The sequence below is a fragment of the Cololabis saira genome, chromosome 11 (genome assembly GCF_033807715.1).
Source record: "Cololabis saira isolate AMF1-May2022 chromosome 11, fColSai1.1, whole genome shotgun sequence".
In the NCBI taxonomy this organism is placed as follows: Eukaryota; Metazoa; Chordata; class Actinopteri; order Beloniformes; family Belonidae; genus Cololabis; species Cololabis saira.
The window spans coordinates 42899631-42926568 of record NC_084597.1 but is presented as its reverse complement, the minus strand read 5'-3'; the positions used below and the strand labels follow the sequence as shown (position 1 = coordinate 42926568).

Genomic DNA, 26938 nt, shown 5'->3' with positions numbered 1-26938 from the left:
AGATTGATTCATCTCACCTTATAAGTGTAAGAGGAGATTTATTTTTGTTAAGAAGGTTATTTTGGTAATTCAGGGTTGATTATTTTATAAATATATTCTTTATATTCTGATGTAAATCAGGGACTATAATGACACTAGTCAGTTTATAGAGGTGGGTGCAATTCATCGATGTGTCGATGCATCGCGATGCGTCACGTGACGATTTGGAATCGATTCATTATTTAATTTTTATTTTTTTATTTTTTTAAGTTATCCTATCCAGATTCCAGACTGAATAAGCTGCTGAATCATTTCATTTTCAAGAATGCACATTTCTTATTGTTCACTTGAAATATGGCAGATATGTTTACACTAAGTACATATCTTGTTTACTTGAATTAATGAACTCATTAAATCCAGGGCTTGACCGTTTCCAGTGTTTTCCTCCAATAGAGGGCGCTCTCATGCAAGTGCAGCTTTCACTGGTCAAAGTTAAGTAAGTCAAAGAGCAAATGTTTACATAGTCATAAAATACATTATTTTGTGTCTTTTTGTGTCTCTTTGTGTCAAATGTCCAAAAAACCTTGTTATTTACTTAGTGTTGTTAGAGGAACTGAGTTAATTGATTGGGTATTTATTTACAAATGTAGCCACAGATGAAGACAAAATCAATCTTGTATGGAAAAAAGCATTAAAAATCACAATAATCGAAGAATCGTGGCACCAATAATCGAATCGAATTGACAATCGTTATAATCGAAGAATCGAAGAATCGAAGCTCCAATAATCGAAATCGAATCGTGAGGTACCCTTGTTTGCACACCCCTATCAGTTTATCTGTAGTGATTAGTCTGTTTTAGATTGGGCGGAGTGATACGCCACAGTACGGCACTAGGTGCTGTGTTGATGTTCTAAAATCCTACGCTGTTGAGGGACATTAAAGTACACTGGAACTCAGCAGAAGTTGTCCCCGTGTTTATCCTACTCTCCACCCCAAAAAGGTTTAATTAAATAAGGTAAGGCTTAACTCTACACCAGCCTTACATCAGTAAAAGTTCAGAGCTCAAACCCCCCCAAGAGTCCCGTGATCGGGACCAAAACGGTACTAGTTTCTTCTGAGCGGAGGAAGATTTTGGTCCGCAGGTCGAGATGTGGTCGGATGTGCGTTACTAGTAAACACAATAGATTAATATTAATAACCCAATATCGTGATACAGTTTGTCACCTCCACGACACGTATTGTGAGGTTTTTTTATCGCAAAATTTCTTGGCACGATATTTTGTTACACTCCTACCCAGGACGAGCAGAGCCAGGACTCTCACCTTAGCTGAGGCCACGATCAGGGTGGCCTGTTTCCTGTGAAGGTTCTCCACGGTCCTGCAGAGCACGGCGGGGTCGGCGTTGGCCAGGTGAGTCAGCGTCTTGTAGCCGGCGTCGTAGAGCTGCTTCGCTCTCGACTGCAGGGAGGAAGAAGAAGAAGAAGAAGAATGAAACCACACAGGAAACATGGCCGGGCAGGTGAATCCAGACGCGGTGGCTGTTACCTCCATGACTCCTGCCACCTCCATCAGAGGAATGAGCTCCGCCTTCACGCAGTAACTGAGCCGCCGCGTCAGCTCCGCCAGCAGAGCTTTGAACGGCCAGAACTGCTCCAGCTCCTGCAGAGAAACCAGCGTCATCTCAGCTCAAACCAAAAAAGGAACACACATTGAGTGTTTCTTTGTATGGGGTTAATACAATACGCATTACAGAGAACACACCAACAGATTATTTATTGAATCAAGATTAACTGAGACTCCATGATTTGGTTAAGTTACAGACACTCACAATCATGTAACAGCTAAATGTAAAGCATTACCAGAAAACTTACAATACATGTTTACTTTCAGTTAAAATAATGAAGATAGTCGTAGAAGATTTAATTTTAAACATCTATTTGCCAACAACTTTAAAGCAGATGAGTGTTTCTGTTGTTGGAGTCAAGTTATGGAATTCATTACATTATGATTTAAAGGGCTGTATAAACATATTTCAGTTTAAAAAGAAATTTAAAGAGGAAAAAAATAGCAATGTATGGATGAAATAGTTAAAATTTATAATATATGCGTATGGAGACAGACAATCTTAGATTTTTTTGTTTTTCTTTCTTTGTGATGTTAACTAAGTAATTGTGCAGACCATGTGTTATTATTGTTCAATGTTGTTTTGAGGGAGGGGCAGGTAGAATAAGATTTTCTTCTTCCTGCTCCTTTCTGGTTATGGAATAAGCTTTTGATTGTGTTGTCATTTTACTTGTTTGTTTTTTCTGTTTGCATACTTCCATGATCGGAATAAATAAAATGAAATGAAATGAAATATTGAGCAAGTTAAGGAGGCCAGACTGCTGGGGGTTACAATAGAGGAAACACTTTCTTAGGCTACTCATATTAATAATATAGTAACGAAAATGAGCAGGAGTATTTCAATCATAAGAAGGAGTGCTTATTTTCTAACCAGCACAACCAAAAAGAAAGTTATACAATCCCTTGTCTTGTCACATCTTGATTATTGCCCAGCAATCTGGTCAAATGCCTCTAAACAAGAACTAAACTAAATCCAGCTTTCCCAAAATAGAGCTGCGAGATTATTGCTCTTTTGGGTACAGTGTGGAAAAAATGCACAATCATTTGTCATGGACGAGAGTCGGTGAGAGACTAGTTTGTAGCATTATTATATTTTGAAGAACATTTATATGTCACGTTGCTACTACATCTACATCATCAGTCATTTAGCAGATGCTTTTATCCAAAGCGACTTACTACTACTGATAAGAGCGTTAATGCAGAAAGAGGTTGTTGTAGAATGTGACTAATGTTTTTGTCAGTTAATTGTAATCTGTTAGGAGTTATGAATGTTTGATTTTCTTTATACTTTTTTGGTTTAATTTCAAATGAGTGTGCTGAGTGAGGTTATCATTACTATATTGATATACGTTTTATTTTTGTATGTATTTTATGTCCGTTATATTTTAATTTATCTTTCTTTGACATGTAGAATAATAGTTTCGGTTTTATTTTTCTTTTGGTAGATGTGTGAATGTATATATTATATTTGTTCTTTAATTTTTTTTTTTTTTTTTTAAATTGCATTGTAATTTTTAATTGATCCCAGGAAGAATAGTCGTTGCTGAGGCTGTGACTAATGGGGATCTACAATAAATAAATAAATTACAGCTGCAAACAGGGATGAACGGTCCTCCACCCTTGTGCACGTTCAGGCTGCAGTGGAAGCTTGTATGACTTGATGTAGATTCTTCAGGCCTGGACATTTAGCGGATGACACCACCCACGACTGTCTATGTCAAACCATTCAAAAGTTATGGCAGAAAGTAGGAACTATCAGATATCGACCAATCAGATGAAGGGGGGGGGCGCGCTTTTTGGCTTTTTGACTGAGAAAAGTAATGCGCGTCGTCGCAGGATGGAGACGCACATTTTGATGTATAACACAGCTGGGTGCACGTTACGGTTCGGGCCGTATTAACTGCCGAAGGAATGGCATAAATTGCGCCAAAATTACACGGTTTCAGCCATGTCGCCAATAAACTTTTCTTTAAGTTGCGACATGATACAGGTGTGTACCGATATTCGTGCATGTACGTCAAACCGTATCGTGGGGCTTGAGGCACAAAGTTTTCAAGGGGGCGCTGTTGAGCAGTTAGGCCACGCCCATTAATGCAAACCATTGAATATCAAAATTTTTGCCAGGACTGGCTTGATGCAAAATTTGGTGACTTTTGGGGCCCGTTTAGGGGGAAAACTGACACTCCTTTCGTCAGAATAAGAATAAAAAAAAATGCCTACAGATACAATAGGCCCTTTGCACTGTAAGTGCTCGGGCCCTAATAAACCAGAGGACTCAGATCAATCCACAGTTAGGACAAGGCTCAGTCCGGCGGCGGTACCTCGGTGAAGTGCAGCACGCAGGAGCAGAAGGCCGAGGCGGAGGTGAGCAGCGTCTGGATGAATCCTCGGCTCAGCTGGAACCGCTCCGCCACGTTCCAGATGTTGGTCTCCTTCAGCAGGGTGAAGAGCACCAGAGCCAGGTACATGCGGCTCACCACCACCAGGTTCACGCTCTGAAACGCAACAACACAGAATCTCAGAACACCGGACCCAACCAGAACTGCGGACAATCAATCAATCCATATTGAAAAAAGTGTTCCTGCCTTATTATACTACTTTTGTTCTATGTGAGGAGGCTGAGGCTTGTGTTTGTACGTGAAACGTATCGTTTGAAGAGTCAAATGAGCAGGAGGGAAACTGCTTGTTGCGGAAAGTATCAGGGTGCTATCCAATGATGAAAAGAAAAACACGAAGACTTCTTTACGGACTGAGCTCAAAGCGCCCTCACCTTTTTCACCGTCTGTCCTGCAGCTTTTCTCGCCACGAAGCTCTCGGGGACGCCGACGGCTGCAGACATCTTCTGCTCGGCAGCGGACAGCAGGGTGAACTGTGGATACACAGATGTCCAGTGAGCAAGAGAGAGGAGAAGATAAGGTGCTGTGGTGCCTGGCGTCGTACATTAAAGGGATTGTGACAAGAAAAACACATTTTTCTTGATTTTTTGTGTTTTGTTGGGTGTCTTGACATCAATTACACCCCAAAAAACCGAACTTTTAACATTCAGGGCCCGATTTACTAAGATCCTAAATAAAGAGTACTAAATTGCGTGTGCACTGAAAAAGTTTGCGCGTGCTGTTGTTGTGTGGTTTGCGGGTAATCAACTAAGATTGCGTGCGCAATTGATAACAGGTGCAGACAGCAGTATTTAAATGAGCTGTTGCGCGTCTTACGGTTTGCGAGCGCAAACTTTGCGCCATGGAGAGTCTGGATGAAGGTCAGTGTATCTTTTGGTCATTGGATTTTTCCATCATGAGTGGGAATCAAAAAACAAAAAACGATTGGTTTATTTGATTTTCCTTTTAAAACAAAAAACAAATATTGAATTTCACTGCATTTTTTCTTTTTTTGTTTTAATATGATTTAACAAAGATTCAAAATACGCTTTTATTTTCGTTTTCTATTTCATATAAGAAAAATGAAATCACTAGTCAACAGGAACGGAAAAAAGAACCAAAAACAACCGTTTTTTCATATTCGTGCACCGGAAGCTGGCATTTACAACCGAGTGAACTTAGTTCTGGATATTTGACAGCCATTCCTGTGACAATTCTCTCCAGGGGAAGTTGTTCTGTACCACCCCGTCCCACTCGAGCCAGCCACTCTAGGCTACTATTCCCCCCCCCTGTGTTTTCTGCGGTGCATTCACACTATACGCGAGGCATGTATTTTACTCGTATTTACTGACATTACGCCCCCAGATGTAGCTACAGTTGTCATAGCAACAGTAAACACCAGGTCAAAGCAGCAACGGGACTGTGGTCATTTGTTGTGGGGATAATGGGCTGACGTCAGTTCTAGAGCTTGTTAAAAGATAGAAAAATGTTCTTTACCACAGGCTGCTGCATGTTAGCATCTCAATATCATGTGAAAGTTCACTCTTCTGATGGATTTGAACTACATGCATTTGCAGCTACAACAATGTCAAGACGGTCATTCATGATTTCCACTGCAGCCTCCATGTTTCTACCGGGAGAAGGGTCGTGAAAAGCACGGAAAAATAATAATAAAAAAAAAAACTAGAATAGGCTACAATATGCCGACAGTCCATTATGCCGAAGGTCGTGCTATAATTGTTACAACGTTTGGGTAGGCTGTGACCTTCATCAGGTTAACTGTCAGACAGTTCATGTAGGTGGAAAAACACGTCACTCATTGTGTCATTCAATCTTCATTCATAAATTCTGGCTCAGGTCTGACACTGAGTGGCCTAAATAGTAAACGGTCACGCAGCGCGCATCAATTACCACTTGAAACAAGAAACACACACAGGAAAAACGCCGAGATAAATATCTATCCATACAAAATAAAGAACAACAGCAACAACAATAATAATACATCTATTAGACCAAAAGGTAAAATAAAATTAACTTAGGCTTTTTTACCCACAAAATGACAAGATGGTGATAAAATGAAAATAATAAACTCTATTGTCATAGAACTTTTCTAAGTTTGCAAGGCACTTCAAAAACAGATTTTTAAAAAAGCACAGATAAAAACAACACAGACAACGAAATATACAGGCCCTAATAGCTTATAAGATAATATAATAGGCTATATTAGGCTATGAATAATTTTATAAATGCAGAACGACGTCTGAGTTAAGGAAGTCTGAGAGAGAGAGAGAGAGAGAGAGAGAGAGAGAGAGAGAATTAGCAGAGCCTACAGACGTTTAAAAGTCCAAACAAAAGCATTTACTCACAAGAAGTGATTGTAATCAATTACATAATTTAAAGTAGATTTTTACTAAATATGATAATACATCTAGGCCTATGCGTGGTCTAATGATCAGCTCTCAACGTAAGACTATATTAAATTCTCTGTGGATTAATGCTCCACCTGCATCAATTGGATCCTCGTCAAAAGGACATGTCATGTTCGTAGCCTAATAGTAGTGAAAAGAAAAGTTGTAACACTGATTTTTTTTTTCTAATCAATGAAAGACGGCATAACTGCCTCAACTGCACACTGACAGAAAAGAGGAGGGAAGGAAAAACGCAGGTGTAATCCACAATTAGTGCACTGAAATGTCAGGAGACATACGCATCTAGATTAGCCTGTGTCATACAAATATGTGATTAGAATGCAGACAAAAGATCAAAACAAATATGAAACAGAAAAATAATGCAGTTTAATTAATCAAATAAAACATCAAAATTATTGTCCTCCATCTGTAACTTCCGGTGCACGAATATGAATAAACGGTTGATTTTGGTTCGTTTTTTCGTTCCTGTTGGTCCGTGTATCTTTTGGTCATTGGATTTTTCCGTCATGAGTGGGAATCAAAAAACAAAAAACGATTGGTTTATTTGATTTTCCTTTTAAAACAAAAAACAAATATTGAATACACTGCATTTTTTCTTTTTCTGTGTTAATATGATTTAACAAAGATTCAAAATACGCTTTTATTTTCGTTTTCTATTTCATATAAGAAAAATGAAATCCCTAGTCAACAGGAACGAAAAAACGAACCAAAAACAACCGTTTATTCATATTCGTGCACCGGAAGCTGGCATTTACAACCGAGTGAACTTAGTTCTGGATATTTGACAGGCATTCCTGAGACAATTCTCTCCAGGGGAAGTTTGATTTTAATATTTTATTGGTCGGGTTTACGTGACTCGGAAATGGCTCTGTATGCTGCAGTTCGGGTAACCATGGCAACCATAGCGGCGCTGAAACAACAGATTAAGGATTATTTTTTAAAGATTGATTAAGGACTTGTTCCACAGCGGTTTGGCGCACAAACACATTTCCTGCACGTTGCAGCAGATGTGTCTCCTGCAAGGCTCAGAAATGAGCGTCAGAAGATTCTGTGCTCGGCATCATCTGAGGAGAAAAAGACGCAGAGCTGGAGAGCGCTTTGATTCATCATGGCCGAATGACCGGCTATCTGTCTTCACTGGGGGTGCATGCTGGAGAAGGTCGGGTTGGAAGAATTAATTTAGTCCCACGCGTGAGGAATCCACGTGATTATCATTATATGTATAAATTGCACTGCAGCACAAACTTTACCTGACGCCTGAATTCATGGTATGGCTGATGGAGCTCTCTCAGGTTCTTCCAACCCGACCTTCTCCAGCAAGCACCCCCATGTGAAGACAGATAGCCGGTATTGCGGCTTTCCTGTACTTTTAAGAGCCGCTTGAGAGTTTATTGTTAGGTCCTGTATATTTGCATGACGCGCTGCTGACAGAGAAGTAGGCTACGCTGAGTCCGACAGAAGTTTTATGGCGTTTAATGACAAAACTCAGCCACAAACGGCCTTCCGACATGCTTAATGGGTTTTAAACGTGTACACTGCAAACGTGATCGGGGTGATCAGTGTTCAGTACAAAGCTGTCAACAAAAATTAGGCTACGGCTCCCAACTGTCCTAACTGCATGCGAGCGTCCAACTGTCGCGCCGCAATGCGTGGCATCGGACCCGCTCTGAACGCGTTATCGGCCCCACGTTCTACCACGTTCTTTTGATTGACAGCTGAGACTCGCCTTTTAGAAGGCTGATTTATGGTTCCGCGTTACACCAACGCAGACCTTACAGCGTAGGGTACGCGGCGCGGTCACCGAACGGTGCGCGTCGCCGCGTACCCTACGCTGTAGGCTACGCCGTCGATTTTACGCGGAACCATAAATCAGCCTTTATTCACCCGCCCGTGCTCCTGAAAGAAACTCCTAACATTAGCAGACTCCTAAAAGAGTAAAGGGACAAGTAAAAGATGGGTGATTACTTGTAATCTCCCTACGTTTGTACTTTCTAAACAGAAAACAAGCTTATTATTCGGTGGAATAAGTGGGGAAAAAACCGAACAATTAATAACGGCGTGTGATTACGCAATCAAACCGAACAATTAATAACGGCGTGTGATTACGCAATCAAACAGCGAACAGCTGGAGTGACCGGCGTGCGGTGCAAACATGTCAGCATGTCAGATCATTACTGGGATGTGGGGAAAAAGCAGAGGACACGATCAATCCGGCAGGATCCGGGACAAATTAAGCCCTAATAAGATTAAGATAAGATTCTTATTATATCTTATTATCTTATCAGAACCTTCCAGCCTGGCGATCTCCCTCCAGCAGCTGCCACTTTATTGAAGTTCTTGTATTGAAATGACTGTTTCCTACAGCGCTTTACACTTTTTTTTTCAACTTTCAACCGGCTTTCAACGCGAGCGACGGGAAGAAAATAGAAGCAGGGCGTGCGACAAAAGTCCAGCTCAAAACGACGCCGCGTCGCTCGCAACCAGTATAGACAGTGCAATAAAAAATAAAGCAATGGAACTGTTTTTGACGCTGACTCTCGCTCGCGTCGCATGCAGTGTGTATATTTGCAATATACTGCGGACATCTGAATAAAAACCTCATAAATAGATTGAATCAAAGCGCTCTCCAGCTCTGCGTAGCCTTTTTCTCCTCAGATGATGCCGAGCACAGAATCTTCTGACGCTCATTTCTGAGCATTGCAGGAGACACATCTGCTGCAACGTGCAGGAAATGTCATTGTGCGTCAAACCGCTGTGGAACAAGTCCTTAATCAATCTTTAAAAAATAATCCTTAATCTGTTGTTTCTGCGCCGCTATGGTTGCCATGGTTACCCGAACTGCAGCATACAGAGCCATTTCCGAGTCACGTAAACCCGACCAATAAAATATTAAAATCAAACTTCCCCTGGAGAGAATTGTCACAGGAATGCCTGTTAAATATCCAGAACTAAGTTCATTCGGTTGTAAATGCCAGCTTCCGGTGCACGAATATGAATAAACGGTTGTTTTTGGTTCGTTTTTTCCTTCCTGTTGACTAGGGATTTCATTTTTCTTATATGAAATAGAAAACGAAAATAAAAGCGTATTTTGAATCTTTGTTAAATCATATTAACACAGAAAAAGAAAAAATGCAGTGTAATTCAATATTTGTTTTTTGTTTTAAAAGGAAAATCAAATAAACCAATCGTTTTTTGTTTTTTGATTCCCACTCATGACGGAAAAATCCAATGACCAAAAGATACACGGACCCCTGTTGACTAGTGATTTCATTTTTCTTATATGAAATAGAAAACGAAAATAAAAGCGTATTTTGAAACTTTGTTAAATCATATTAACACAAAAAAAGAAAAAATGCAGTGTAATTCAATATTTGTTTTTTGTTTTAAAAGGAAAATCAAATAAACCAATCGTTTTTTGTTTTTTGATTCCCACTCATGATGGAAAAATCCAATGACCAAAAGATACACTGACCGATGAATCCGTGTATCATTCGTTCTTTCCATTTTCAATTGCCAATCAAAAACCAAAACATGAAAGTGACTGGGGTCAGTGTATCTTTTGGGTCCGTGTATCTTTTGGTCATTGGATTTTTCCGTCATGAGTGGGAATCAAAAAACAAAAAACGATTGGTTTATTTGATTTTCCTTTTAAAACAAAAAACAAATATTGAATACACTGCATTTTTTCTTTTTCTGTGTTAATATGATTTAACAAAGATTCAAAATACGCTTTTATTTTCGTTTTCTATTTCATATAAGAAAAATGAAATCCCTAGTCAACAGGAAGGAAAAAACGAACCAAAAACAACCGTTTATTCATATTCGTGCACCGGAAGCTGGCATTTACAACCGAGTGAACTTAGTTCTGGATATTTAACAGGCATTCCTGTGACAATTCTCTCCAGGGGAAGTTTGATTTTAATATTTTATTGGTCGGGTTTACGTAAAATGGCTCTGTATGCTGCAGTTCGGGTAACCATGGCAACCATAGCGGCGCTGAAACAACAGATTAAGGATTATTTTTTAAAGATTGATTAAGGACTTGTTCCACAGCGGTTTGACGCACAATGACATTTCCTGCACGTTGCAGCAGATGTGTCTCCTGCAATGCTCAGAAATGAGCGTCAGAAGATTCTGTGCTCGGCATGATCTGAGGAGAAAAAGGCTACGCAGAGCTGGAGAGCGCTTTGATTCAATCTATTTATGAGGTTTTTTATTCAGATGTCCACAGTATATTGCAAATATACACACTGCATGCGACACGAGCGAGAGTCAGCGTCAAAAACAGTTCCATTGCTTTATTTTTTATTGCACTGTCTATACTGGTTGCGAGCGACGCGGCGTCGTTTTGAGCTGGACTTTTGTCGCACGCCCTGATTCTATTTTCTTCCCGTCGTTGAAAAAAGGGACCCTCTGTGTAGTTTTTAAACCCCTATGAATCACACAACACAAGAATGAAAAGAGAACCAAGTTTATTTCAAGCATGAATATGTAACATATCAGGAAATAAATCTATATGATCATGACAATTCACAGGTTGAAAAAAACGTGTAAAGCGCTGTAGGAAACAGTCATTTCAATACAAGAACTTCAATAAAGTGGCAGCTGCTGGAGGGAGATCGCCAGGCTGGAAGGTTCTGATAAGATAATACGATATAATAAGAATCTTATCTTAATCTTATTAGGGCTTAATTTGTCCCGGATCCTGCCGGATTGATCGTGTCCTCTGCTTTTTCCCCACATCCCAGTAATGATCTGACATGCTGACATGTTTGCACCGCACGCCGGTCACTCCAGCTGTTCGCTGTTTGATTGCGTAATCACACGCCGTAATTGTTCGGTTTTTTCCCCACTTATTCCACCGAATAATAAGCTTGTTTTCCGTTTAGAAAGTACAAACGTAGGGAGATTACAAGTAATCACCCATCTTTTACTTGTCCCTTTACTCTTTTAGGAGTCGGCTAATGTTAGGAGTTTCTTTCAGGAGCGCACGGGCTTGTGAATAAAGGCTGATTTATGGTTCCGCGTTACACCAACGCAGACCTTACAGCGTAGGGTACGCGGCGACGCGCACCGTTCGGTGACCGCGCCGCGTACCCTATAACGTGGGGCCGATAACGCGTTCAGAGCGGGTCCGATGCCACGCATTGCGGCGCGACAGTCGGACGCTCGCATGCAGTTAGGACAGGCTGTTAGGGAGCCGTAGCTTTTGTTGACAGCTTTGTACTGAACACTGATCACCCCGATCACGTTTGCAGTGTACACGTTTAAAACCCATTAAGCATGTCGGAAGGCCGTTGTGGCTGATTTTTGTCATTAAACGCCATAAAACTTCTGTCGGACTCAGCGTAGCCTACTTCTCTGTCAGCAGCGCGTCATGCAAATATACAGGACCTAACAATAAACTCTCAAGCGGCTCTTAAAAGTACAGGAAAGCCGCAATACCGGCTCTCTGTGTTCACTGGGGGTGCATGCTGGAGAAGGTCGGGTTGGAAGAACCTAAGAGAGCTCCATCAGCCATACCATGAATTCCGGCGTCAGGTAAAGTTTGTGCTGCAGTGCAATTTATACATATAATGATAATCACGTGGATACCTCACGCGTGGGACTAAATTCTTCCAACCCGACCTTCTCCAGCATGCACCCCCAGTGAAGACAGATAGCCGGTCATTCGGCCATGATGAATCAAAGCGCTCTCCAGCTCTGCGTAGCCTTTTTCTCCTCAGATGATGCCGAGCATAGAATCTTCTGACGCTCATTTCTGAGCATTGCAGGAGACACATCTGCTGCAACGTGCAGGAAATGTGTTTGTTCGTCAAACCGCTGTGGAACAAGTCCTTAATCAATCTTTAAAAAATAATCCTTAATCTGTTGTTTCAGCGCCGCTATGGTTGCCATGGTTACCCGAACTGCAGCATACAGAGCCATTTCCGAGTCACGTAAACCCGACCAATAAAATATTAAAATCAAACTTCCCCTGGAGAGAATTGTCACAGGAATGCCTGTTAAATATCCAGAACTAAGTTCACTCGGTTGTAAATGCCAGCTTCCGGTGCACGAATATGAATAAACGGTTGTTTTTGGTTCGTTTTTTCCTTCCTGTTGACTAGGGATTTCATTTTTCTTATATGAAATAGAAAACGAAAATAAAAGCGAATTTTGAATCTTTGTTAAATCATATTAACACAGAAAAAGAAAAAATGCAGTGTAATTCAATATTTGTTTTTTGTTTTAAAAGGAAAATCAAATAAACCAATCGTTTTTTGTTTTTTGATTCCCACTCATGACGGAAAAATCCAATGACCAAAAGATACACGGACCCTTTTGGTCATTGGATTTTTCCATTGTTTTTAGATTAAATAAAATGCAGACATATTGCAAAAGTGATCAATTCTTTATTGAAAACACACCCATAAATCACGGTCTGCATATTATGACCGTTTAATCCGCGCTCAATGGGCTGTTATCCCTCAACGGGCTGCTATGCGCGCTCCCGCGGCCGCAATCAGATTCTGGCAGGCAATCACTTTTTGGCACAACACATGTAGTCCGACAAATGTTCAGCTCAAAACGGAGCGCTGCGTCGCTCGCAGCCAGTTTGGACAGTCCAATTCAATTCAATTCAATTTTATTTATATAGCGTCTAATACAACAGATGTTGTCTCTAGACGCTTTCCAGAGATCCAGAACATGAACATAAACATAAACATAAACATAAACCCCCGAGCAAGTCCAATAGAAAATAAAGCAAATGGATTTGTTTTTGTCACTGACGCGCGCTCGCGTCGCATGCAGTTTTTGCATGCACCCCCAGTGAAGACAGATAGCTGGTCATGAAGTTTCTGCCATATGATGTCACGTCCACGTTTGTCACGGGATTACACATTTACTGTCAGTGTTTGCTATATAATATATAATATTTGCAATATACTGTGGACATCTGAATAAAAAGCTCATAAATAGATTGAATCAAAGCGCTCTCCAGCTCTGCGTCTGATATACGTCTTTTTCTGCTCAGATCATGCCGAGCACAGAATCTTCTGACGCTCATTTCTGAGCATTGCAGGAGACATATCTGCTGCAACGTGCAGGAAATGTGTTTGTGCGTCAAACCGCTGAGGAACAAGTCCTTAATCAATCTTTAAAAAATAATCCTTAATGTGTTGTTCCAGCGCCGCCATGGTTGCCATGGTTACCCGAACGGTCCGTGTATCTTTTGGTTCACTCGGTTGTAAATGCCAGCTTCCGGTGCACGAATATGAATAAACTGTTGTTTTTGGTTCGTTTTTTCGTTCCTGTTGACTAGTGATTTCATTTTTCTTATATGAAATAGAAAACGAAAATAAAAGCGTATTTTGAATCTTTGTTAAATCATATTAACACAGAAAAAGAAAAAATGCAGTGTAATTCAATATTTGTTTTTTGTTTTAAAAGGAAAATCAAATAAACCAATCGTTTTTTGTTTTTTGATTCCCACTCATGATGGAAAAATCCAATGACCAAAAGATACACTGACCGACTGGTTATGTTGTTATTAGTTTTTTATTATAACACAAAAAACGGAAAAACGGCTGGTTTTTCATATTTCGTATTTTTGATCTGTGCCTAAAATTGAACGTATATACATATATATGTATATGGATTGAACGGGCCACAGGACTGAATTTGATGTTAATATTTAATTGGTCGGGTTTACGTGACCCCGCGGTGCTCGGCATGATCTGAGGAGAAAAATGGAGGAGCGGGGCAATGATTGACAGGAAAGGGGGAAAAAGACGCGTTTTTCACAGGCAAAAAACACCGTCATAAAAAAAGCCAGGCATGGAGTACTGGAGTGAAGTTTTTCTTGTTACACCCTTTTAGACACATTTGAGGGATATTGGCCAAGACTTTTAATAGTGTTAAAAGCATGTTAAAAATTATGTCACAATACCTTTAAGGGAGAACAAAATTAAATAAATATTAAAAAAAATAAAAATAAATAAAATTTAAATGGCAGCAACAGCGATATCAATAAACTATATATATATATATATATATATATATATATATATATATGTATATACATACAAATATACAGCACATGCTTATTTTCTCATACATACTGTATACATACATCTGTATAAGGCACAAGTTTGAAGATAGAGATACTCATTGGTCCCCCTTGGAAAAGTTCTCCAGTTTTGAACATAATGGAGACCAAAATTCTTGTAAGATATGACCACGGTTGTATTTTTCCAGTTAATTTTTCCAATGGTAAAAAAACTGAAATTTGATCAAAAAAAAACTTGAAAGTTGGAGGGGAATCATCTTTCCAAACTAAAAGTATAAATTTCTTAGTGAAGCATGTGATCATAATTAATATCCTGCTTTTTTTCCGGTCTAACTGAAGATCCAGTGTATCATTTAATAAATACAAACTGGAGCTTAACTCAGAATCCATTTGTAAAACTGATTGTGTGAAGGAATGAAGTGATTTCCAGGTTGCCGTACCTGCCTGAAGAAGATCATCCAGTCGGGTTTGCACTGCGGGACCAGCTCGTACGGCGTCACCAGGTACACCAGGTGCAGGCAGCTGTTGAGCAGCAGCCCCTCCAGCCCTTTGCTCAGGTCCTTGTACAGAACCTCGCAGTAGGTCAGGTCCACCGAGCCTGAGGACCAGAGCAGAGAGCACCATGAGCGGCTGTACTGCTGGGGAGCGGCGCCCCCTGCTGGCTGCAGTGAGACACAACACCTCCCTCCTTTCACAGCCCCAGCTGCAGGTCGGTGGAGACAATAAAACGCTCAAAAGAGAGATTTCAAATCAAGACTGATCTGGGTTCGTTTATCTGCTTCTGGATCACATATCACCATGAAGGAAAATTACATCCCAAATTTACTGAACTCTCTACTGATGGATCTTTTCTGAAAGAGAGGGAGCTACGACCTCAGGGGTCAGTTTAATTTTAAAGTTCTCAACACAAACACGTTTCTACGTCGACCTGCGGATGAAACTGTGGAACAGCCTGAACATGGAGCTAAAACAAAGTCAAAACATGTCACCATTTAAAAAAAGATACAAAGAAACATTCTATTCAAAATACAGATGTGAATAAACATGTAGATATGAACATTTATTAATATATGTAGATATATAGATGTATATTATGGATATAGATACGTTATATGTAGGTATGTATATGGATATATTGTATTATATGTACAGTATTTGTGTATCTATATCTCTATTAATATATATTGATTTATAGTTATATGTAGATATGTCGATATATAGATTTATAGTAATTTTTATGTATATAATTGGAGTTAAATATATGAACCAACGTATATATAGAATATCTACTCTTATATAGTTATTCAAGTATATTGTTATACCATTGCTGTCTATTGTTCTCTATTATATTGTATTATAGTTAAAGGAGCTTGAGGCCGGATTGTGGCAAGATTTATGAAAAAAATCCATATACATTTGAAGTTTTCTAGTAATAATGTCAGATGAAGCGTTCCAAACCCAAAAGAATGTTTCCTCTAGTGTAGTGCTGGGCGGTATGACCAAAAATTTATATCACGGTATTTTTCAAAATTATATCTGTTTCACGGTATATCACGGTATTTTTTTTTTCATGCACAACTGGGTGTTAACCACATTTTCTAATGATTTGGTAAGGAATTGCCGCAGTAAATTGACTTAGAATGGCCTATTTTACTGTCATGAGGACGAAATATTGTAGAAAAACATTAATGTCCACAGTAGTATAAATACAGATTTGCATGGCCTCACAAATTGATGCCGTTTACAATGAGGTGGCGGCACTTATGATTCTAATGTAGGGCTGAACGATTTTTGAAAATAATCTAATTGCAATTTTTTTCCTCAATATTGCAATTGCGTTTTAATATGCGATTATTTTTTTTCAAGGTCCTGTTCTCATGTATTTTTTCAACTACACAAGCAATAAATCAGTCTGTTTTCAAGTAGATTTTCACTTGAAATAAGTAGATTTTTTTGCTTGTAATAAGAAGATAAATCTTTTCCTACTTATTTCAAGTGAAAATGTACTTGAAACAGGTGAAAATGGTCAAATAAGTTATGTTTCTGGTATTGACTCTAAATGTTGAAATAGCAGTAAAACCACATTCATTGATGAAATGACATAAGGGATGGAAAGGGGGAATGGCAGTTTTACAGGGGGGATGATTTGAACCGTTTTTATTTCAGGGGGAGGGTGCCATCACATCACCCCTCATCCCCCCTCAACTCGAGTACTGCTCAGAGGGAACTCAGAACTTCTTCATAAATAACTCAAAAATCCCAGAGAGAAAAAAAAATGAGGAACTGACGGGCTGCAGGTGTGGTTAGGCTGATTTATGGTTCCGCGTTACACCAACGCAGGTCCTACGCCGTAGGTTACGCCACCTACGGCGTACCCTACGGCGAAAGCTCTGCATCGATTTAACGCGGAACCATAAATCAGGCTTCACAGCGCAACTGACTGTGCGCCCGCCGCGCGCAGCTCCTCGCCGACTCCGCGCTCATATATTTAATATATTTATAAAGCCTCACTTGGCCGAGCCCTAACGCTGAGACCATGGTAGATTTAGGTTACACGCGGACACGCGGCACTGTTGACTTTTCCCTGCAGGCTCTGTTCACTGCTCACTCGCTAAACAGTCCCCTCACAAACAGTGTCCAGCGGCGCTACGTTCCGCCGCGCCGCGTTCCCAACGTTGTGTACGCTACTCACCGGTATTACGGTATATGAAAAATTCATATCATAAGAAAAATAAACACCGGTATTCGGTATGAACCGGTATACCGCCCAGCACTACTCTAGTGTATCTCTCCTTTGCCTTGAACAGGCTGTGTGCTGCAAAATGTGCTGCAATTCGGTCCCGAATTTCCCGCGCTGTCCTGTGGATGTGACGTCACATGACGCTGCATGCACGTTCTCCCCGTTCTCCCGTGCCGGCTTCACTGTTGGCTGCAGTACCCCCAACGGCCGTCGTGGTGAAGGGTGGCGCTAGAGAGTCTCATTTCTTAAAAGGAGCCTCATGCTCCTTTAAGTAATGATAATGTAATACCATGCATTATAATTACTTCTATTAGTACATACATAGTTAGTAGCACAACTAAATGCTGGGCGTTTGTTTTGTTTTGTTTGATTTGTTTCGATTTTGACTGTAATTAAATATATATATATATATATATATATATATTATATAATATATATATATATATATATATATATATATATATATATATATATAATACATACATACATATAATTGAGTATTATATCACTGTATAGAACAGTTATTAAAGTAGGTATGGGTGTTTTATAAGTAAGCTTATTGAAACTCATCTTTTTATATACCTGTATGTATGTATGTATGTATGTATGTATGTATGTATGTATGTATGTATGTATGTATGTATGTATGTATGTATGTATGTATGTATGTATATATATATATATATATATATATATTATGTTTATGTTTTTGGCTATATATGTTTTTTTACTTTTTTGTACTCTTTTTTAACATGCATGTTTGAAATAAAAATCTTCAAATCAAATGAAATCCAATCAGATGTTGCGGCGTAAAAAGGAAACAATTTTATGAAGTTCAACCGTTGTATGTCACTATGACTGAATGAAAGAGTGAATTCTGAATCTAAATCGCCTCAAGGGATCAGCTCAACATCGAGTGTTAAACTCTTGTTGGAGGTAAACCTGCTCCTTCTCAGCTGTTGCTCACCAGCTGTCAGATTTACCCCCAACGTTTCTGCTTTATTGAAGAAAGAATAAGAAAAGAGGCCGTGTTTGGTCCTGCCCTCCCGTCCCACTCTTACCCTTGTACGTGGCCCTCCCCAGCTCAGTGACCTGCAGCGTGGGACTGTGCGAGTCTGCGGCGTGGGCGATCACAAGGCCTTTGTCCACCAGCGTGTCCACACACTTCTGCGCCACGTCCTGCAGACTGGTCTGCACGCACAGCTGCTGCTGCTGCACGGACAGCAGGGAGCCACGCAGGAACTCCTGGATCTGCTGCAGCGACGAGGCCATCTGCAGAAAACAGCCGTCAGTCACGCTTGGACACGCTCAGGGGAAATATCCCCAAGGATCAGACTAAACAAGGGGTTCCTGTTCGCTACTCAATAAAAACTAAATAAAATAAGGCGATGAAAGCAGATAAACGCACGTTTAGTCCGATCAGTGACAGGATGAGACTCAGGAGTCCTTTTCCGTCGTCGTGCATCAGGTTGCTGTAACACTTCTCCATCGGAGCACACACAAGCTCTTTAGCCTGAAAAAACAAAAATAAATCACCTACAGCAAAGAGCATTTAGGCATAGATCATCTTTTGAGCGGGCGAAGAGTTACAGTTTGTTAGTTTACAGTGTCACTGAACTGTGTATGAAGACGATCACGCTGATTCTGAGTCAAACAGAAGTTCTGAAATGATCAATTAGGTACAAACGTGATTAATAAGGGATAGTCTTTAGTCTGTCTCCTTCGCATCCTTGTAGAGAGCTAGATTTACATAAATAGTCCATGTTCCAGGCCAGATATCAGCACCACTCAAGGTGACCAAACTTGCTTATAATATTTGAAAATATCTGTAGATGATATTTTGGTATGATAACCTTCCTGAGTGGCAGCTGGATCAGAGTTATCAGCTCATGAAGTTCAGAAAATTACATGACTGTCTCAGAAAATCAGAATATTGTGATAAAGTTCTTTATTTTCTGTAATGCAATTAAAAAAACAATAATGTCATACGTTCTGGATTCATTACAAATCAACTGAAATATTGCAAGCCTTTTATTATTTTAATATTGCTGATCATGGTTTACAGCTTAAGATTAAGATTCCTAGAATATTCAAATTTTTTTAGGTAGGATATTTGAGTTTTCTTAAACTGTAAGCCATGATAAGCAATATTAAAATAATAAAAGGCTTGCAATATTTCAGTTGATTTGTAATGAATCCAGAATGTATGACATTTTTGTTTTTGTAATTGCATTACAGAAAATCACAATATTCTAATTTTCTGAGACAGTCCTGTATCTATATCTTAGATGCTGCTGCATATCCTGGTTTAGACTCATGTACAGGATATCTGTTAATGTTTCACTATATTGTCTTTGGTATCATTTTAAGCATTCATTCAAGCTAAGATGTGAATCTTTAAACAACACACATTTTTACACAATTTTCACCTAAATGATATACTATCTTTTATCCCTGTGTCATCTAGGAACAACAGAGACACAAAATACAAAACCTGGAATACTCACAGGACCATAAGGATTCAGGAAATGTATCACATCTTAGCTTGAATGAATGCTTTAAAGGTCTCCTTTAAAATGATACCAAAGACAATATAGTGAAACATTAACAGATATCCTGTACATGAGTCTAAACCAGGATATGCAGCAGCATCTAAAATGTCATTTTCTGAACTTCATGAGCTGATAACTCTGATCCAGCTGCCACTCAGGAAGGTTTTCATACCAAAATATCATCTACAGACATGGATATTTTCAAAAATCATAAGTAAGTTTGGTCACCTTGAGTGGTGCTGACAAGTGAAATTTTGGGCTCTGGCCCCTGGACTCAAAAGGTCTCTCTCCTGTTCTGTAAAAACATCCTGTGATCAGGAGTGACCGAACCTGTGAGCACCTCCAGATCTCAGGATCTAAACACTTGATCTGTGGTAAAAAAAAAAACAGTTTCACCACATGTCCACCACCTTTCCATGGCTGCATCAACCGCCATCATAAACTTCACTTTACACAAACATTTGCATCCAAATGTACCTCGTAAAGTACCTTGATCTCAAGGTACTTTACACAGGAAGTAAACACATAAAACCAATTCATTACTAAATATAGGATCCCGTTTTACCGGCCAGATCCTCCCCACCCCGTCTGGAACCCCTGCTGGCCAGAGGGGGCATAACAGATTCATTTAATGAAACGCAATATCGAGTCATTTGTTGATTAAAGTTAAACCTCTTGCGTCCTATGAGTTTTGTATAACATTAAACTTGTAAATGACAGTAAATTGTTTTCACTGCCACCTGGTGGTCAGTTTTCACCAGTGTGGTTTAGCAGAGAATGTAAAGGTAGAAAGTTGGTGATGATTCTGCAGTAATCTCCATCTGTTGCATCTCAGCTGTTTCTCCCGTGGGTCGGCTTGGCGTTGTGCTGCTCCGTTTCTTTTGTTTGTTCATTAACTGCATTTAAGTAAGTTTCAATCTGACAACGGGTCTTCATTATAATGGAACTTATTTTATGTGTTTTCTTCCTTTGACGTTAATTTGGGTTGTTGTTTATTTTCAAGTTTGATTAATTGTCGGGATGGTTTCCTGAAGGCATCAATCACTTTGACACTTTCCAAACAAGCACCTTGGTAGTGGAACGAGGTATTTAATTTGTATTATTTTAAATCTTGGGGATGTTCTGTTTCGTTAAATGATGCTGCTTGTGCTATTTTTAATAGTAATAAATTTAGAATTTTAATAGTGGTCACTGACTGCGCTGTAATAAATTTATCTTTTTATATTTCTGTTTATGGATGGAATCATGTAGTTTTAGTATGTGACGTTTGATTGTGGAATGTTTGTAAATTTACATGAATCCTCCCTTTTTCTTTTTTCTGTGTTTTCCCGTCAGTTTTCACGGTGCCCGTTATGAAATAAATTTGAGCACTCGTACAAATCTCTCCGCCTTTTTTCTTGGAACCAAGGGTCCGCTACAAAACTTAAGTTTTGTTCCGATATTATAGGAACTAAGGATGTCCTGATCACATTTGTTTTGCTCTTGAGTCCAAGTCCCGATTCAACCATTACCGTAATTGTCAGAGGTGTCAAGTAACGAAGTACAAATACTTTGTTACCTTAAGTAGAAATTTTGGTTATCTATACTTCACTGGAGTAATTATTTTTCAGACGACTTTTTACTTTTACTCCTTACATTTTCACGCAATTATCTGTACTTTTTACTCCTTACATTTTAAAAACAGCCTCGTTACTCTATTTCATTTTGGCCTTTAATAAAAACTATCCAGTTAAATTGCTCCATCTAGATAGAGTGAATTTGGTTGTGGTTGTTTCAGATGTTCTTGTCCAGTTTTGTTCTTACATCCGTTCCCTCAGATTCCTGCAACTAAACTTGGATGTACATTCCAATAAAGGTTAGGATAAATGATAACATGCCTCTGAAGTTTGACTTTTTGCACCATTACAATACAATATTTACATTATACTAAGATACATTCATTTTCAATGGCTTTTGTCCTTAATGGCTTTTTTCCCCCTTACATTAGTTTTACTTTTATACTTTAAGTAGTTTTGAAACCAGTACTTTTATACTTTTACTTGAGTAAAAAACTTGAGTTGATACTTCTAGAGGAGTATTTTTAAACTCTAGTATCTATACTTCTACCTGAGTAATGAATGTGAATACTGAAGACACCTCTGTTAATTGTAAACAGTAGAAAGCTGCTGCAGAACTGCAGGAAGGACAGCAGCTATTTGGCTTCACAATATGTGTGTAAGTGTGTTGGGGGCTGGAGAAGAGACAAATTAATTGGTGGTAAAAAAGAGAGTTAAAAACACACTAAATATGTTTAGAACCACCAATGAGCTTTGTTTCCCTCCTTAGTATTGACCACATCCCATTCATTTGCATCATTAATTAGAATGACATAAGAATAATGATTATTATTGATCATTTTGGGACGGGGGAGGAGCCTACGGAGATTTGTCCCTAGTCAGTAAAAGTTAGCAACACTCACGTCAGCTTCCCGACTGACAGACTGTAACTTCTGGGAAGTTTCTGGAAAGCATGGGTTTGACTCCGTGAAAATCCCTGTGGGAGGTAAAAGTACCAGGTTCCGGTCCTTCTCCTGCAGGATGAGGATACTCTCTCCCTGAGTGTCGATGCCGGCCCGCCCGGCCCGGCCCACCATCTGCTTGTACTGGCTCCTCTTCAGGAAGTCTGTGGCCACGTACGGCGAGCGCAGGATCACCCTGCAGGCAGGACAGGGATGGGTTAATGAACATCAACAAGAGCACCTGCACATGCAGGTGAGACTCGGAGCATTAGAACTAGGGGTGTAACGATACACTAATCTCACGATACGGTACGATACAAGATATTGAGGTCACGATAACGATACGATATCATAGCAGTATTTTTTTAACAACCTTGAATGAGGGGGCACGGTGGCGCAGCAGGTAGTGTGGCCGTCTCACAGCAAGAAGGTCCTGGGTTCGATTCCCGCCGGGGACGCTGTGGGCGCTGAAGTGCGTGTTAGTTCTCCCATGACTTCAGTGCCCACACCCTGGGTGGGGTTGGCGAAAGGGCCTTTCTGTGTGGAGTTTGCATGTTTTCCCCGTGTTCCCTTGGGTAGCTAATGGGAGCTACCCTCACAAAAACATGCACACAGTCCTGGGCTATACATGCCCCCTCTGGCCAACCGGGGCGCCAGATGGGGTGGGGAGGATCCGGCCGGAATAACGTGATCCTTCCACGCGCTACGTTCGGCCGGAGAATCCTCACCATGTCTGGTGAAAAGAAGCGGTCCGTCACTCCTCAGGATAAGAAGGAGACCTGAGCTCAGTGTAGGGCCCTCCTTGGGTTGGCAGAGGGGAACAATGCCAAGGACTGTCTAGGTATGAGCACTGGGTGATGAAATGGGTAAAAAATCGGGGATAAAAAAAAAATATTAAAAAAAAAAAAAACAACCTTGAATGAGGAACATACGACTGGAAAAAATGGTCTTTTATTTGAAAGACACAAAATACAAAACAATGTTGTGCATTTGCCCTATTGTTCCAGTTTGTAATGCTTTATAACTGTTTAAGGTTTAAAGAGAAAGCCAGGCCAACCACCACAAACTGAACTAAAATTAAATGTCAGGTTTGCATTATGATCTTCAGTTTCATACAAGTACAAATATTTTGCCACAAACTGAATAGTTTCTCTCATGTATCATTTGACTTTTTTCTTTTCCACAAATTTAACAGCTAAAATTAAATAAATAAATAGATGTAAATAAATGCATACAATTTTACATCATAAAAAAGATTGATTCATGCTCACCTTATAAGTGTAAGAGGAGATTTATTTTTGTTAAGAAGGTTATTTTGGTAATTCAGGGTTGATTATTTTATAAATATATTCTTTATATTCTGATGTAAATCAGGGACTATAATGACACTAGTCAGTTTATCTGTAGTGATTAGTCTGTTTTAGATTGGGCGGAGTGATACGCCACAGTACGGCACTAGGTGCTGTGTTGATGTTCTAAAATCCTACACTGTTGAGGGACATTAAAGTACACTGGAACTCAGCAGAAGTTTCCCCGTGTTTATCCTACTCACGACCCCAAAAAGGTTTAATTTATTAAGGTAAGGCTTAACTACACCAGCCTTACGTCAGTAAAAGTTCAGAGCTCAAAACCCTGCAAGAGTCCCGTGATCGGGACCAAAACGGTACTAGTTTCTTCTGAGTGGAGGAAGATTTTGGTCCACGGGTCGAGGCGTGGTCGTTACTAGTCAACACAATAGATTAATAATAATAACCCAATATCGCGATACAGTTTGTCACCTCCACGACACGTATCGTGACGTTTTTGTATCGCGAAATTTCGTGGCACGATATATTGTTACAACCCTAATTAGAACCTCCATGCAGGAGCAGTCAGAGCGGTTCCGGGTGGATGTGAAGGTGAAAGTGAGCTGACCTGCGGGCAGGGAGGTTGACCCCTGCAGCCAGGGTGGAGGTGCATGTGAGGAGGCAGAGCACGCCGCTGGAGTAGGCCTCCTCCACCAGCTTCCTCTCCTCCGAGGTCAGGCCGCTGTGGTGGTAGGCCACGCCGTACGGCACGGTCCTCCGGAGCACCGGACACACCGAGCCATTACCGCTGTCCTTCAGCTGTCTCAGGAGGAATGCCTTCTCCGCCTCGTGGAGCTGCAGGAAGTCCCTGAGGAGAAAGGGACGATGAGGTGGGAGGCCACCAGTGTTGTGCTAGTTACTGAAAAATAGTAATTAGTTACCATTACTTCATTAAAAAAGTAACAAAGTTAGTAACTCAGTTACTTAGACCAAAAAGTAATGGGTTACTATGAAAAGTAACTTTTTAGTTTAAATAAAAACATTATTTTAAATGCTCCCATTAATCCCCTCTAGCCTTCATTTCAGCAGGTTCTGTATGGATTTACATTGTGCATCGTGTTCTGCATTCTGATTGGCTAAACAGTCTCCCCGCTTCTTCACTTCCTGTATCAATAACGTTGGTTGCTTAGCAACAAGCTGAGAACGGCCAATGAGCTTCAGCAGCAGCTCAGGAACGGGAACTTTGATGAATCGTTCATTACAGTCTCAGATATAACCAATGGTGTCGGTTTATCAGAATATTTTTGCCCAGAAGAAAAAAGAGCGACAACAACGACCCATAACTATTTTCTTCTCTGGTAAAAACACAGCTGCACCGCGGCTTTAGGAGAAAAAGACGATACAGAGTCGGGATGCAGCAGCATCAGAAGAGCAGTGGAATACGTGCGAGCTGGTGCTGATCTCCGCAATTTGAAGCCTTTTATAATAATTGTAAAAAGAATTTCACTTATCACAGGTTCTTTTTTGAAACGTAACCCCCGCGAAAAACCAGGGATTACTGTAATGACAATATCTCCACAATATCTCCTTGCCTTCTCTTGGCTCATGACCGCTCATGTTTTTGAATGCACACACACTACGTTTCCTCTGGTCTCCGCGTGTGGGGGAAAAAAGCTTCACTGTATCCAGAAATAACGGAGTAACGCACCGTTTGGTAACGGTAACTGCGTTACTGAATTTAAAAAGTAATGCGTTAGAGTATTAGTTATCGTAAAACTAACGGCGTTTCTGTAACGCGTTACTAAATAACGCGTTAGTCCCAACACTGGAGGCCACTGGGGGTTTCAAGGGCCGCGGGACGGACGGTTCACTCACCCTTTCAGGTACTTGCAGATCATTGCAGCAACGTTTTCACAGTTCTTCTTGGTGGGACAGAAGACCAGACACGAGTGATTAGGGATGACCTCAGTTACCAGGGCGATGATGTGATCCGGGTCAATCTTCTGCATGGAACTGGAGTACTGCAGGATGGAAATGCATTAACATTATACTCTGGTACTAATAAATAATGACACAACAGCAAATCAAAAAAATGTGGAGTTTGTAACGAGGGTTCGGCACAAAAGCAGAATCCATGAGAGTCTGAGTGGTAGCAGGTCACTGATAAACAAAAGGTCTCCTCTTTGGCAAGAAATGTGAGCAAAGCATCACTGAAATTAGACTGGCAGGGACTTGGATGTTTTTCCAGGTTATAAAAGGATAACAATTCTAAAATGACACCAACTATTTCAAATTTGAACTATTTCGCATGTTTACAAAAGAAAGCGTGAATCCTGGCCTCTAAGTTCTGTTTTTCATAATAAATGTCCAGGTGTTTGCTGTCCGATGTAGCTGTCGCCGAAGGTTCTCCTCAGTAAATTCATGAATCACTGACTTTTTCTTCCATTATTCTTTGCATTTTCAAAGTTTATACAGGACTGTCTCAGAAATTAGAATATTGTGTTAAGTTCTTTATTTTCTGTAATGCAATTAAAAAAAAAACAAAATTTCATACATTCTGGATTCATTACAAATCAACTGAAATATTGCAAGCCTTTTATTATTTTAATATTGCTGATTATGGCTTACAGTTTAAGATAAAGATTCCAAGAATATTCTAATTTTTTGAAATAGGATATTTGAGTTTTCTTAAGCTGTAAGCCATGATCAGCAATATTAAAATAATAAAAGGCTTGCAATATTTCAGTTGATTTGTAATGAATCCAAAATGTATGACATTTTTGCATTACAAAAAATAAAGGACTTTATCACAATATTCTAATTTTCTGAGACAGTCCTGTATGTTTTTATTTGGGTTTCATCTGGAATTCGTCCTGATTTGCATTGTAAGCCGTCGCTCCAGTAAAGATGCTCATACTTGAGAATAAAAAGTGGAACTCACTTTAAAGCTGAGCAGACGTGAGAATCTGAAACAGTTCTCCTCCTTCGGGTCAACTTCGTAGATGGTGTCGTTCAGTTTGACATATTCTTTCAGCTCCACCTGAAAGTGACAACCAACATTTAGAGCAGGTCACGAGAACCCCCATGTGGCAGCACATCTGGACCGGGCTGCTCCACCCACAGGCCTGAAGTCGTTGGTGTAATTCTCTGCCCTCAGAAACTCCTGCAGGTCCTGGATATTTCCCAGAGTGGCGCTCATCCCAATAATCTGGGTGGTTCCTGGACACACAGAGCAGCATCATGTGTTTCATTCACAGAGTTTGAAGGTCTCAGACCAGCCGAGGGAGACACTTACTGCTCATGAACTGGACTTTGGCCAGAGTCATCTCGATCACGGCCCCCCTGCTGCCCTCGCCCAGCATGTGAAGCTGCAGCAGAAACAGAGAGACTCATCAAACCCTCCG

At 40.1% G+C, this 26938-nt stretch overlaps 1 protein-coding gene across 1 annotated transcript in view; it reads right to left on the bottom strand.

Annotated features, from left to right (window-relative positions):
- The window catches only part of helq (helicase, POLQ like), a 42812-nt gene that overhangs the window by 649 nt on the left and 15225 nt on the right, over positions 1–26938 (bottom strand). The window contains 13 exon segments of the mRNA XM_061734567.1: positions 1303–1437; positions 1525–1638; positions 3924–4097; positions 4373–4471; positions 14900–15057; positions 18261–18471; positions 18608–18712; positions 22303–22444; positions 24163–24402; positions 25410–25555; positions 26476–26574; positions 26656–26753; positions 26830–26902. Of these exon segments, the coding sequence (XP_061590551.1) occupies positions 1303–1437; positions 1525–1638; positions 3924–4097; positions 4373–4471; positions 14900–15057; positions 18261–18471; positions 18608–18712; positions 22303–22444; positions 24163–24402; positions 25410–25555; positions 26476–26574; positions 26656–26753; positions 26830–26902 (1794 nt within the window).